Here is a 15,084-nt window from a genome sequence, read left to right as displayed (position 1 = left end):
CTATTAGAAAAAGAGGTGTAAATTGTCACAGACACAGGTATGTTAATGTATACATGTTAGTGCGCTTATTGAATACAATTCAGAGATTCCTCATTGCTTGATTCTGCACCGAATAACTCTGATGATGAATTTATATTCCGGTACAATGTTTCCAGGGAAATATCCAGTTATGTTTATTTTATTGCAAATTGAAAAGTACAACAAATCTGGAAGTGTTTTTAAAATGTTTCTAAAGTCTTAAATTATTAATCCCATCATATATATTTGCAGTATCAATCCTACATAAACTTAGATGAAAACATGTGTGGTAGTATCCATTTTCTTTTAATATTGCTGTGTTGAATAGAGAAAAACATATTTTACAGTTGTAAGTACCAAATACATAAAAAAAGAGAAATCATAAATGCTTGGATGGTATGTGTCCCATAATGTGTTTCCTTGTGTTTTTCTCAGGTTTAAACACAATTATGTAGCACTTTGGAGAAAAAATACAAAACAGCAGACTAAATGTTGAAGACAAAATAGCAAATATTTCAACTGCAACTGTGTATTTTCCAGGTGAGCTGACATACGCTGGGATGAAGGTGACCCAAACTGCACAGAAGATGAGCATGCTGAAAGTTATCAGCTTGGCCTCATTGAAATTATCAGGCAGTTTCCTGGCTAAGAAAGCCAGCACCAAACAAGTAGCTGCAAGCAGGCCTATATAGCCCAGTACCGCATAAAATGCAATTGAAGATCCTGTGTTACATTCTAAAATGATCTTTTTATTACTGAGTTTAAAATTTTTGTCAGGAATGGGAGGTTTTAAACTAAGCCACAGCACACATATTACAACCTGCACAGCTGTGCAAGAACAAACTATGATCCTCTGCTGAACTGGCCCAAAGTTTTTTGCCATGTTGTTGTTGGGAAGAGTGGCTCTGAAAGCTGTTACAACAACTATTGTTTTTCCCAACACACAGGAAATACAAAGCGCAAATGTGATTCCAAAGGCTGTGTGACGCAACATACAGGACCAGGCTGTTGGCTGCCCAATGAAGGTAAGAGGGCAGAGAAAACACAGCAGCAGAGAGAACAGCAGGAGAGAGCTGAGCTCAGAGTTGTTGGCTTTTACAATGGGTGTGCTTCTGAAGGAAAAGAAGACTGAAATAGTCGCAACTGTCAAGCAGAGTCCAAACAATGACACAGTAGTGAGTGTGATTCCCATTGCATCATAGTAGGAAAGATATTCAATGTCTTTGAGGATGCAGCTGTCTTTTCCATCATTAGACCAGTAGTCCTGTGGACAGTTAATGCATTCAGTTGTACCTGAAAACAATTAAGGGAAAATGTGAATAACATTTTCAGAAATCTTAGGAAAGCAGCATTTAAGGAAATATTTCTCTTTCAGTTTCTTTATTTTTATAAAGGAAACAAGTTTAAAACAGGTTAAGGTACATTATAATTTTACCGTAAATGAGAATATGAGAATGAGAATGATATGAGGATCTTTTCTTTTTCCTAATAATGGCAATAGGAACTGCATTCGTCATTTGAAGCAACTGTGACATAACTTGTATGCTAAGACAAGTAAAAAGAGTATAACATTAATCTATTCTGGATGAAAAGAAAGCATGAAATATTGTAAATATTGTAAATATATATATATATCATGCAACGACTTATTTCTTTTCTAATTGCAAAAGGTTATGTTTATTCTTTTAATTTTAGGCTTTTAACCATAGACTGTTTTAAAAAGGCATTTTGGATATTTTTAGAACACATTTATGAGTGTTTATGTTGTTTACTGTAAATGCTGTAGTGTGTATTTAATTAGATTTTTAAATAAAAAAATAGCTCAGAATAGTAGATCTCAATGAACATAATGTAAAATGTGTTCTTGTAGAGAATAATGTGTCAGTGTTGTAAAATTATAAATGTAAATACTATTTTAACTAACACTGTTTTATGGAGTCTATTGTGTATTCTTTATGAAATGTGTAACATGTAGGTTAAAGTTTATCTGCTTCTAAATATGCCTTGGTTTTTTTTCACTAATTAAGGGCTATAAATTAAAGGTGTGTTCCAAGTTTGATGACGAAATACCATAATTTCTTAGCACCAACAAGTAAACAACTATTTTTACTTTAGCAACATTTCTAAGGTCATAAGGATATATGAGGATACTTTTAAAAATGCATGATATACAAGACTATATGGACTATACTTAAGATGTGTGCAGGAAGTAGAGAAGAACTGTAGTGAATCCTACAAACCACTAAAACATTTACAAAAAATACCAGCTTTGTGATCTCCATTACATTTGGAAGGGTTGATATGTTGATAAGCTAAAGTAGTAAATACAGATAAAAATACAAAGATTTTAGTTTTATGTACTTTTGTTTAATTTCTTCAATATACAGTATAACACAAACCTTTTATATTATGTTTAACCTTATATTTTATATCTGGGCTTCAGACATTTTGTAATAATATATTATCATTTTATTACTTAATCTCTCACATTTTCAGCAATTCTTAACAAGATGTTTTTTTTTAAAGAGATGTTTCTTATAGTCCAGAGACATACTGGAAGTTGATCTGGCTTGTGGGAGAATTGGCGCTGGTGTGAGTTTGTGTCTGTGCGCCCTGCGATGGACTAGCACTGCGTCCAGGGTGACTTGCCAGGACAGACTCCATTTCCCTCACAACCCTAAACTGGATGAGGAGGTTAGAAAATGGATGGATTCTCATAGTGGCAGGAGCATAGCACACCGTAGTGGGTATGTCTGTGAACTCCTAACTGGTGTGTTAAGGATTCAAGTCGCTGCTGTTGTACTGTGAGGGAGGTAGTTTATTTTATGCCATTCCAGCCAGCTGTATGATTAGGGAGCAGTATTGCTGGCAGTACACCCTGTAGTGGACTGGTGTCCTGTCTGGGGAACACTCTTGTGCTCTCTCGTCTGTGCAGCATCATGGAAACCAGGACAATCTCTGGCCTGATGCACTACTGTGGCTTGGGCATATTGTCATCTTGAAGGACAATTTGGTATTACATCAAATATAGTAAAAGATACACAAAAAAAGTGAAATATATCCTCCAATTTTAAATAATAATCTCTTACTGTGTAGTTCGTACCTGTGGTGTTTGCTATGGTACCATCAGCACAAGGAATGCAATCGAAGCAGCAGATGGGCTGGCCTTTCCTGGCTGCTCTTCTTGTGCCTGGGGGGCAGCTCTCAGAACACACTGCTTTAGGAACCTGAAGACAGAAACAAAGTGGGATATACTTTAAAAGTATCACTCATTTTTAAAATCACATTTTTTAAAGTTATTTATTATGAGAAAGTGGCACATTTTAAATATGCACCATTATATTTCATTGTTTCTCTATTCAAACAATAAATGAAACACTTTGGCCTTAAGACTATCATGTGAGCATTTGAAAATAATATCAAGGTCTGAAATAGTGCTTACCTCTCTCCCAGTGCTCCAGACAATACTGTCCTCATCAATCACTAGCTGACTGCCTCCATCTGGTGATGTATCAAAGTGACCCACTGTCACATGGCTGACCACTCCTTTGTTGAGTTGCCAGTTTATAATGTCATAGGCAGCAGGGGGATCTCCGTTCTCATCAAAGTACACAGCTTCTCCAAAACGGTTCACAAAGTTGACTGTTTTTATTTTTTTGGTGACCTTGTATTGAAGAAACATTTCCATTAGTTTATGCTGCACTTTTTAATATTGTTAAAGATGACTTTGAGAGTGTTGAATAGTTTATAAATGCCTGGTTTTATGTTTTTAAGAATTAAAAAGCTGGAGTGGTATAAGCTAAGGAGACAGAGATCTGTCCTGCAGTTAGTTTTTACTCACCTGCCAGGGCTCTATTCTTGCAATATCTCCACACAGTTTAATGGTTTTATTTTCTTCCTTTTCACAAAACAGTAAGTCATGAAGTGCATGTGCTACAGCATACACTGCATTGTGTACATTATATGATCCCCTTAATTGTGAGACATCAAAAAAGGCATTTTCTATTTCATCTAGCCTTTCTTCTACTGTGCATGTCTTGGTTTCTGAAACATTTTGTTTGAAGGATTCCACTTTCAAACGTAGAGTGCACCCGAAGATGTGTTCCCAGAATACATTATTTAAGTTGTTTACAGAATCAACAGATGGACGTATCTTGAGGAGAAAATCTTTGAACTCTGGGATCGCCATCTTGCGAATTGCAAACCCTATTGTACCACCAAAAGATCTGAAGAATTCTACAGTGGAGGGTCTCGCTGCTGTTATCCAACCTTCACTTGCGATCCACTGTATACCTGTTATGTTTTGCCCGACGATCTCTTGCATTAAAGGGTACAGGTCACGTTCTGAAGCAAATGCTAATATGACTTTCACTCCTGTCCTTTTAACAGTTTCAGCTATCTGAAGTATTGCAGTTCTCGAGTAGGTACTTAAAATATTTTCAGTGAAGGCAATGCAAACTCCGTATTTTACAACTTCCTTGGTAAAAGACTGAACCCCAAATATTCCATACTCATTCTCAGCTTGGATAGCTCCGATCCACGTCCATCCAAAATGTTTAACAAGCTGAGCCAAAGCTTTGGCCTGAAAAAAATCGCTGGGAACAGTGCGGGAGAATGTGGGGAACTCTCTTTTGTTGCTGAGACAAGAACATGTTGAAATATAGCTGACCTTGCGAAATATAAATAAAAAAGGATTCATATATTTAAGTAGCCCATAGATTATAACGTTTATTTACATAGTTTGAGATAAAATATGTATACAGTGGTTTGAAACTGTTTTAACCAAATAGTTCAGTGTAAGACAGATAACGGAGATAGTGTAAAATACACCTAAGTATACATTGTCGATAGGAAACATTCAGATTATGTGAAGCAGTTAAATTTTTAATAGTAAGAAGGCAAGCTGTCTCCATGTAAACGTCTGAAATTTTATAAGTATAAAAAACCAAGCGTTACAAATTAGTTTAAACCTATAAAGAACCTATAAAGCCTATAAAGAACCTATAAAGATCCAATACTGTTGTAAATTCTTCGACGCAGACTACAAAACGGAGTGCTGACAATATTGTTTCAATTGAAATTAAGCTTTACCAAAGGAATACCGAAGCCTCCAATTGCTCTGGCGATATTTAAAGAATTAGATGTGATAACAGCAGTGATTGGGGACGGACACGATGAGTCATATTCATCCTCTTCAGGGCTGTTTGCTAAGATTAAACCAGCTCTCGCAGTTTCAGCTGGAGAAGCGCAATTGTCGAGGATTCTGTATCCCAAAGTAATGTTCGGGAGCAATTTGATGTTCATGTTTATTTCCTCTATGGCAAAAACCATCATCTGTACCCACTGAAACACGCGAAGATCAAACCTGTTAGAGACACAATAGGTTAACAAACCAGTTGTGGAGTCTGGTTTAGCAAGACCAGTTCGCAGCTCCTCCGCCCTGGGTGGAATTATAGCGCATGTTCCGCTATTTGCGTAAGTATTCTTCGCGCAGACAGATTTTCTCCCACCTCCCTCAGACCTGTAGGAGAGATGGTTCGCTGCTCCACATTGAACTCTGGTCCTCGCTAGACCGCTGTGCAAGACAAGTCTCTGCTATCTCTGGGTCCCGATGGTCAGGAAGAACAGATACTAATTTACTGTATATGCACATCTTCTTGGTCCACATACAGTACAGTACACATTTTGCACAGATGTCGTAATTTTCTGTATGATTTCGGTAAAATACATAAAAATATATAACGAGACAAATATAGAATATTGCGACGAGACTTTCCTAAAATGCTAATTGTACAGTGTTCAACCGTCGATTCTGCTTAGATGTCTTATAATACTTACCCAAAACATTTAGCTTTTGGTGGTTCAGTTTTAAACAAAGTACGAATTTGCTCAACTCCGCCAAACACAGGGAAAACACCGCCGATCACTAAATCACCGTCTTTGAATAAACCAGACATGGTGTCTTTTCCCATGATCCGGCAAGTCAGATCGCCGTCCACCTGAAAAGAGAAACAGAACATGGAAAATATTAGAAGGTGTGCATTCATTTTGATGTAGCTTGTCGAAAGAGAGATAGAATTGACCGAGATTAAAGTAGTCCCTGTGTCATTTTATTCACAGAGAAATATCCTCAGGGCCCCTGTGACATGGACAGTGTGAAGTAAACAGTGGTCTCCCAAGAGGTGATTTTACTCCGCATGAAAGGGGTGTTCGTATAGTGTGATACACATCTACAGTATGTGTAAGGAAGTACTGTCTGTGCGCGGTGTGCAGAAAATACCCGTGTTTTCAGTTAAAGCACAACGGAAGAATCCTGCAGACAACTGTCAGGCTGTACGTCATCAATCTCGACTTCAGCAGACTGATCAACAGGATTTTCAGTGTCAGCACCACGGGGCTGTCTATTGTGAAGCAAATAGGGCTAGATGGGTCGAAACGTCTCCACTTGTTTGAAACCAGTCTTCTTGTACATTGTTATGATTAAACTTCAATAACTCGTCTTCTGTGTTTCTATTACACTGCTTCTGTATGTGGTTCTGAGTGAGTTGAACTCAGCAGATATTAAAGCTCCATAAAGGTTGAACATTTCACTAGCTGCTATTGTGTGAAATTATAGGGCATGGCAGTTGTCACAAGTGGAAAGTATTACATCTGTAATATAAAAAGGTATCCCCACTGGAAATATGTTCAAGGGGATTTAACATGTGCTCTCCTCTACTCTCAGGATATATGTACATTTCAGTCTGAAAATTAACTTTTTAAAAATGGTGGGTTGGCTGTTTTAAATGTGATTAAAGCGTTCTTGTTCCTTCTATGTATTATTATATGCTTGCTTACTGAGAGGCGTTTAGCACCTCACAAATTCTATTGATTCAAATGCACTTTTGCTGCATTTTTTTCATTCCTTTCTGTACATGTCATTACAGGTACATTGAAAATAAAATGGATTATTGCCAATTACATTTCCTCATAACATAATGATTAACTTTCAAAGCTGGAAGTATCTCTGGTGGTCCTGGCCTACTGGATGCCACTCCTCCTGCCAGCTACAGTAGGTACTGTACATTATTGAGTATGGGCACCATATTACCAAGTGTGGGCACCAGTTTTGGACTCGGTCTGTCATTTTGTAACTGAGAAGGAGCTGCACTGACCCACCTTTCAGACCAGGAGCCGAGGAGACAGTGTCAGGAGCAGCAGGGACCGAAAGGGAGGAACCGAACTGGATGCCAGGCGTAGTGGCACGAGGAAGGCAGAATTTAAGGAAGTAGGACGCCTGCTGTCGGAGCTACATGTGGGTAGAAGGGTAGACCCAGTGCTGGAGAGATGGGGCTGAGAGGATTGATCCTGGGGCTGACTTGGGCAATGGAGACAGTGGTATGAAGAAGGCAGACCAAACCGGAGGTAGGACACCTGGTGTCAAGAGCAGCAGGGGCTGAGAGGAAGGAAACTGGAGCTTAACTGGACGCCAGGGCTAGTGGCACAAAGAAGACAGAGCTACAGGACATGCCAGAGGATGACTACTGACTGAGCTGGAAGCTGGATGCCGATCAGATCCGGGTCCGAGAAGGTAGCGTCAGGAGCAGCAGGGGCAAGCCGAATGTGACGCCGAGGAATGGAAGCAGGAGCGGAGAGGAGAGGATCAGTATCGAACATCTCTGAACAAACCAGACATTCTAGATTTCTAGAAACAATGCGTTATGAATGAAATTAAAATAGTTCCTATTCTATTTTATTTATGATAAAATCCCCAAGGTCCCTGTGGTTCATTTTAATGAGAAGCACAGCCAGTAGGAACTAAATAAACCGCCGTCTCCCAAGGGGTCGGTTTGATCAGCTCAGAAATAAAGTCCATGTGCACTGCACGTAAAATAACTGTGCATTAATTAATAATATAGGAAATGATCTTTATCTGAAAGTATGGTAGAGATTCTCACTGTCAGTAACTCAAAGCTGTCCAGTTTCATAACTGCAATATTCTCTTTTAACTAAGGATGATCAGTTTCACCTCTGTCTTTTTCTTAACAGTTGTTCTGTTCTGTTCTGTTCTGTTCTGTTCTGTTCTGTTCTGTTCAGGGTGTACTCCTGTAGTTTGTACTGTGCTGGAAGTATAGAGTGGGGAGTGTGTGTTTTTGTTCAATTTTTGTAAAGATTTGATAAAAAAAAATGTAGATTGTGAGAATTATTTTATTATGTAATTGAATTACATAATTCAGTATAAAAGTTACTTTAAAAGCTTATTTGTCAAACAAGCAAGAGTTTTAAAAGTTAAAATAGTTTGGACATTTAAAAATGCCTTAGATGAATTCTTCAGACATATAAATACTCCTGACTCACACCAGGGGGCATCTGCTGCTTATAAGAAGAGATAACAGAATACAATTAACAACACATCGGAAGTGTTGATATGATGTATGTATGATATAGATAATATATGCTCAAAATATTTAAAAAAGAGGTATAAATTACAAAAGCCTTGGACACAGGGATGAGAATGTACACATGTTGTCAGTATATACTGAGCAAATAAAACTCTTTATTCTATATTGACTGATATTGCATTCCTGAATACCTCTGAAGATGAATTAATATTCCAATGCAATGTTTGCAGGAAAATAACCAGCTGTATACTGTATTCTAAATAGAAATCTAGAAAAAACTGTTGGTTGGTGTTTTTAAATGTTTCTAAAATCTTTTATAATTAATGAAATGAGATATTTCCAATTTAATTCCCACATAAACCTAGATGAAAACATTTGTGTTAGTATACATTTTCTTTTTTATCTAGCTGTGTTGAAAAGAGAAAAACATATTTTACAGATATTATAGGCGCCAAATACACTAAAAGAAAGAGAAATCATAATCTTTTGGATGGTATTTTTCCTATAATGTGTTTCCTTGTATTTTTCTTGGGTTTAAACAAAATTATGTAGCACTTTGGAGAAAAAATACAAAACAGTAGACCAAATGTTGAAGACAATATAGCAAAAATCTCAACTGCAACTGTGTATTTTCCAGGTGAGCTGATATATGCAGGTATGAAGGTGACCCAAACTGCACAGAAGATGAGCATGCTGAAAGTTATCAGCTTGGCCTCATTGAAATTATCAGGCAGTTTCCTGGCTAAGAAAGCCAGCACCAAACAAGTAGCTGCAAGCAGGCCTATATAGCCCAGTACTGCATAAAATGCCATTTCTGATCCTGTGTTACATACTAAAATGATCTTTTTATTACTGAGTTTAAAATTTTTGTCAGGGAAGGGAGGTTTCAAACTAAGCCACAGCACACAGATTACAACCTGCACAGCTGTGCAAGAACAAACTATGATCCTCTGCTGAACTGGCCCAAAGTTTTTTGCCATGTTGTTGTTGGGAAGAGTGGCTCTGAAAGCTGTTACAACAACTATTGTTTTTCCCAACACACAGGAAATACAAAGTGCAAATGTGATTCCGAAGGCTGTGTGACGCAACATACAGGACCAGGCTGTTGGCTGCCCAATGAAGGTAAGAGGGCAGAGAAAACACAGCAGCAGAGAGAACAGCAGGAGAGAGCTGAGCTCAGAGTTGTTGGCTTTTACAATGGGTGTGCTTCTGAAGGAAAAGAAGACTGAAATAGTGGCTACTGTCAAGCAGAGTCCAAACAATGACACAGTAGTGAGTGTGATTCCCATTGCATCATAGTAGGAAAGAAACTCAATGTCTCTGAGGATGCAGGTCTCTTTTCCATCATTAGACCAGTAGTGCTGTGGACAGTTAATGCACTCAGCTGCACCTGGGAAATTAAGGAAAAAATGTGAATATACAGTAAGATAATGCTATTTTCAAAACTCTTAGGAAAGCAGAATTATTAATGGAAATATTTCACTTCTGTTTACTTTATTTAGATAGTGCCTTTGGCTAAAATGAAAGTTCTTAGCAGGCATATACAGTGATCTGGTGCCAGTCCATTGAATGCTTTGCATACTATATATTCAATTTGATCTTCAGATGAGTTCGGCATTGTGACTGGCAATAACAACTGCATTCTACATCTGTAGCAAATGGGACGTCACTTGTATGGTAAAACCAGTAAAAAGAATATAACATTAATCTATTCTAGACAAAAAGAAAGCATGAAGCATTTAAAAATGTTAAATTTAGGATAAACTTTCTAAAGCACGTTTTTCTTCTCCATGCAATACCTTGCATTGTATTTTCATGTGTTGAAAGTACCATGCAAGTTAATATTTGTGTGACATTTGCAAAATGTTATGTTTATTATTCTTTTAACATCATGTTTTTCACTGTAAACTGTTTTGAAAGGCATTTTGGATATTTGTATCTATATTGAACAATTTATGAGTGTTTATGTTGTTTACTATGAATGCTCTGGTGTGTATTTAATTATGTTATAAAATAAAATGTCAAGACATTAGCTTAGAATGCACTAAATGTGGCAATCTGTGTCTTTCTAAATAAGAATGCATCAGTGTTGTAATACTATTAGTATAAAACTATTTTATCTTACACTGTTTCATACTTGTATTTTTGCAAGTTTATACCTTGGATACAGATATTGTGTCATAATATTATCATTTTATTTCTTCATATCTCATGTTTCAGCATGTTTGAATAAAATGTTGTGATGATGCTTATAGTCTAGAAACATACTTGGGAGTTAATTGGCTTTTGGGAACAATGGCCCTGGTGTGACTTGGTTTGTTTTGTGTGTGCCCTAGGATGGACAAGCGTAACCTGCCCCACACCCATCGCTTGCCAGGATAGGATCCATCTCCCTGGGGTCCACATTGGATGAAGTGGCTAGAAAATGGATGGATGCTTAGAGTGGGGAGCAAAGCACAGCATAGTCAGTGTGTCTATGAGCTCATAACCGATGGGTTATGGAAGCAAGTCCCAGCTGTTGTGCCTTTCCAGCCAGCTGTATGATTAGGGAGCAGCATTGCTGGCAGTACTCCCTGTAGTGGACTGGTGTCCTGTCTGGGGAACACTCTTGTGCTCTCTCGTCTGTGCAGCATCATGGAAACCAGGACAATCTCTGGCCTGATGCACTACTGTGGCTTGGGTATAGAAATGACCTACAGTACCTAACCTGACAGTACAGAAGAATACATGAGGGTTCAGATAACAAATAAAATAAGAATGCCTTGCTGTTGATGAGGATAAAAACTTGATAAATAAAACTGCCACTGTGTAAAACGTATTAAAGCCCTGGTCTAGATTGTTTTGAAATCCACATAAAATAAACAATTATAGAAACAAACCAAAAGACTTATCATTTTTGCAGTACAGAATTTAATTATGTTGGTATTACATCAAATATTATCAAGGATTTGCAGAATATGAGAAATATCTCCTACATGTTTAAAATAATTTCTTACTTTGTCCATTATTTCATACCTGTGGTGTTTGCTATGGTACCATCAGCACAAGGAATGCAATCGAAGCAGCAGATGGGCTGGCCTTTCCTGGCTGCTCTTCTTGTGCCTGGGGGGCAGCTCTCAGAACACACTCCTTTGGGAACCTACAGAGAGAAACAAAGTGGTGTATACTTTAAAAGTATCACTATTACATTTAAGGTCATTTATTCAGATGGCAATTTTTAAGTATGCACCAATATACTGGTACAGTTAACCATTCAAAAACATTCAAAAATTAAATGAACTACACACCATGTCTGCCTTAAGACTATGATGTGAGCATTTGAAACTAGTATCAAGATCTGAAAGACTGCTTACCTCTCTCCCAGTGCTCCAGACAATACTGTCCTCATCAATCACTAGCTGACTGCCTCCATCTGGTGATGTATCAAAGTGACCCACTGTCACATGGCTGACCACTCCTTTGTTGAGTTGCCAGTTTATAATGTCATAGGCAGCAGGGGGATCTCCGTTCTCATCAAAGTACACAGCTTCTCCAAACTGGTTGACAAAACTGACTCTTTTTAATTGCTTAGTGACCTCAAGAGTGTTGAATAAATAGTTTATGAATAGTTTCGTATTTTTATGACTCTAGATTGACAGAATCATACATTTGGTGACTAAACTAAAATGCTAGTGTAGCTGAAGGAAAAGAAATCGAGATTTGATCTGCAATTTAATTTTACTCACCTGCCACAGCTCTATTCTTGCAATATCTCCACACAGTTGAATGTTTTTTTCTTTTTCACAAAACAGTAAGCCATGAAGTGCATGTGCTATAGCATACACTGCTTTATGTACATTATATGATTCTCTTAGTTGAGAGACATCAAAAAAGGCATTTTCTATTTTATCTAGTCTCTCTTGTCCTGTGCATATATTGGGGTCTGAAACATTTTGTTGGAAGGATTCCACTTTCAAACGTAGTGTGCACCCAAAGATGTATTCCCAGAATATATTATTTAAGTTGTTTGTAGAATCGAGAGACGGACGTATATTGAGGAGGAAATCTTTGAACGGTGGGATCGCCATTTTACGAGTTGTAAATCCTACTGTGCCACCAAAAGATCTGAAGAATTCTACAGTTGATGGTCTTGCTGCAGTTATCCATGCCTCACTTGCGATCCACTGTATGCCTGTTATGTTTTGCCTGACGATCTCTTGCATTAAAACGCGTAGGTCACGTTCTGAAGCAAATGCTAATATGACTTTTACCGTAGATGTTTTAATAGTATCTAATAAATGAAGTATTTTCGTTGCTGAGTACGTGCTTAAAATATTTTCAGTGAAGGCAATGCAAACTCCGTGTTTTACAACTTCCTTGGTGAAAGACTGAACCCCAACTATACCATATTCATTGTCCGCTTGGATAACTCCGATCCACGTCCATCCGAAATGTTTAACAAGCTGAGCCAAAGCTTTGGCCTGAAAAAAATCACTGGGAATAGTGCGGGAGAATGTGGGGAACTCTCTTTTGTTGCTGAGACAAGAACATGTTGAAGTGTAGCTCACCTTGTGACATAAAAGAAAAATATAGATTTATATATTATTTTATGAGTAGTCTCATGTATGTATTCATAGTTTAAGACAAAACATTTATAGCATTTGTATGAAATTGTTTTTTCTAAACTTGTTCGTTATATGACAAATATATACATTGGGTGCGTGTACATTTGCGATTGGAAACATTCATATTATTTGAACAAGTTTAAGTTTATAAAGTAAAAACACCAACTGTCTCCATATAAACGTCCTTCATATACATTTTTAAAAAATTGGACAATGCCTTTGATATAAAACGTCAAGCGTTAATAATCATTCTAAACGTAAAAATATGGTTACACATGTTACCAATAATATTGTAAGATGTAGCCTTTGATTCAAACTGCTAAATACATTTCTAGTCATATTGATTTAATAATAAAAATATTAAGGTTTACCAGAGGAATACCGAAACCTCCAATTGCTCTGGCGATATTTAAAGAACTAGATGTGATAACAGCAGTGATTGGGGACGGACACGATGAGACATATTCACCCTCTTCGGGTCTGTTTGCTAAGAGTAAACCAGCTCTTGCAGTTTCAGCTGGAGAAGCGCAATTGTCGAGGATTCTGTATCCCAAAGTAATGTTCGGGAGCAATTTGTTACTCATGTTTATTTCCTCTACGGCAAAAACCATCATCTGTACCCACTGAAACGCGCGAAGATCAAACCTGTTAGAGACACAATATGTTAACAAACCCAGTTGTGGAGTCTGGCTCAGCAAGACCAGTTCGCAGCTCCTCCGCTCTGGGTGGAATTATAGCGCATGTTCCGCTATTTGCGTTAGTATTCTTCGCGCAGTCAGATTTTCTCCACCTCCCTCAGAGCTGTAGGAGAGATGGTTCGCTGCTCCACATTGAACTCTGGTCCTCGCTAGACCACTGTGCAAGGCAAGTCTCTGCTATCTCTGGGTCCCGATGGTCAGGAAGAACAGATACTAATTTACTGTATATGCACATCTTCTTGGTCCACATACAGTACAGTACACATTTTGCACAGATGTCGTAATTTTCTGTATGATTTCGGTAAAATACATAAAAATATATAACGAGACAAATATAGAATATTGCGACGAGACTTTCCTAAAATGCTAATTGTACAGTGTTCAACCGTCGATTCTGCTTAGATGTCTTATAATACTTACCCAAAACATTTAGCTTTTGGTGGTTCAGTTTTAAACAAAGTACGAATTTGCTCAACTCCGCCAAACACAGGGAAAACACCGCCGATCACTAAATCACCGTCTTTGAATAAACCAGACATGGCGTCTTTTCCCATGATCCGGCAAGTCAGATCGCCGTCCACCTGAAAAGAGAAACAGAACATGGAAAATATTAGAAGGTGTGCATTCATTTTGATGTAGCTTGTCGAAAGAGAGATAGAATTGACCGAGATTAAAGTAGTCCCTGTGTCATTTTATTCACAGAGAAATATCCTCAGGGCCCCTGTGACATGGACAGTGTGAAGTAAACAGTGGTCTCCCAAGAGGTGATTTTACTCCGCATGAAAGGGGTGTTCGTATAGTGTGATACACATATACAGTATGTGTAAGGAAGTACTGTCTGTGCGCGGTGTGCAGAAAATACCCGTGTTTTCAGTTAAAGCACAACGGAAGAATCCTGCAGACAACTGTCAGGCTGTACGTCATCAATCTCGACTTCAGCGGACTGATCAACAGGATTTTCAGTGTCAGCACCACGGGGCTGTCTATTGTGAAGCAAATAGGGCTAGATGGGTCGAAACGTCTCCACTTGTTTGAAACCAGTCTTCTAGTACATTGTTATGATTAAACTTCAATAACTCGTCTTCTGTGTTTCTATTACACTGCTTCTGTATGTGGTTCTGAGTGAGTTGAACTCAGCAGATATTAAAGCTCCATAAAGGTTGAACATTTCACTAGCTGCTATTGTGTGAAGTTATAGGGCATGGCAGTTGTCACAAGTGGAAAGTATAACATCTGTAATGTAAAAAGGTATCCCCACTGGAAATATGTTCAAGGGGGTTTAACATGTGCTCTCCTCTACTCTCAGGACATATGTACATTTCAGTCTGAAAATTAACTTTTTAAAAATGGTGGGTTGGCTGTTTTAAATGTGATTAAAGCGTT

At 37.9% G+C, this 15,084-nt stretch overlaps 2 protein-coding genes across 3 annotated transcripts; both read right to left on the bottom strand.

Annotated features, from left to right (window-relative positions):
* Positions 1-162: 162 nt before the first annotated feature.
* On the bottom strand, positions 163-6,268 carry LOC148677281 (extracellular calcium-sensing receptor-like). 2 transcript variants are annotated; one of them, XM_088619838.1, is made up of 6 exons: positions 5,857-6,266; positions 5,110-5,383; positions 3,860-4,687; positions 3,461-3,682; positions 3,122-3,245; positions 163-1,311 (listed from the first exon to the last, which is right to left on the bottom strand). In XM_088619838.1, the coding sequence occupies exons 1-6, from the start codon at positions 6,063-6,065 to the stop codon at positions 398-400; spliced, it is 2,571 nt and encodes an 856-aa protein (XP_088475964.1). In that variant the 5' UTR covers positions 6,066-6,266; the 3' UTR covers positions 163-397. The 2 variants fall into 2 exon arrangements, with proteins under 2 accessions (XP_088475964.1, XP_088475974.1); XM_088619848.1 differs by lacking the exon at positions 3,461-3,682 and having other exon boundaries at positions 5,857-6,268.
* A 2,500-nt stretch (positions 6,269-8,768) lies between these two features.
* LOC148677280 (extracellular calcium-sensing receptor-like) lies at positions 8,769-14,773 on the bottom strand. Its single transcript, XM_088619891.1, has 6 exons — positions 14,122-14,773; positions 13,375-13,648; positions 12,125-12,946; positions 11,753-11,974; positions 11,415-11,538; positions 8,769-9,789 (listed from the first exon to the last, which is right to left on the bottom strand). Exons 1-6 carry the CDS (start codon positions 14,328-14,330, stop codon positions 8,876-8,878), a joined length of 2,565 nt encoding a protein of 854 aa, XP_088476017.1. The 5' UTR covers positions 14,331-14,773; the 3' UTR covers positions 8,769-8,875.
* Between the last annotated feature and the right edge of the window lie 311 nt (positions 14,774-15,084).

Source organism: Lepisosteus platostomus, chromosome 2 (genome assembly GCF_059453375.1).
Source record: "Lepisosteus platostomus isolate fLepPlt1 chromosome 2, fLepPlt1.hap1, whole genome shotgun sequence".
In the NCBI taxonomy this organism is placed as follows: domain Eukaryota; kingdom Metazoa; phylum Chordata; class Actinopteri; order Semionotiformes; family Lepisosteidae; genus Lepisosteus; species Lepisosteus platostomus.
Note: the sequence above shows the minus strand (reverse complement) of the source record. Positions and strands in the feature narration are given on the sequence as shown.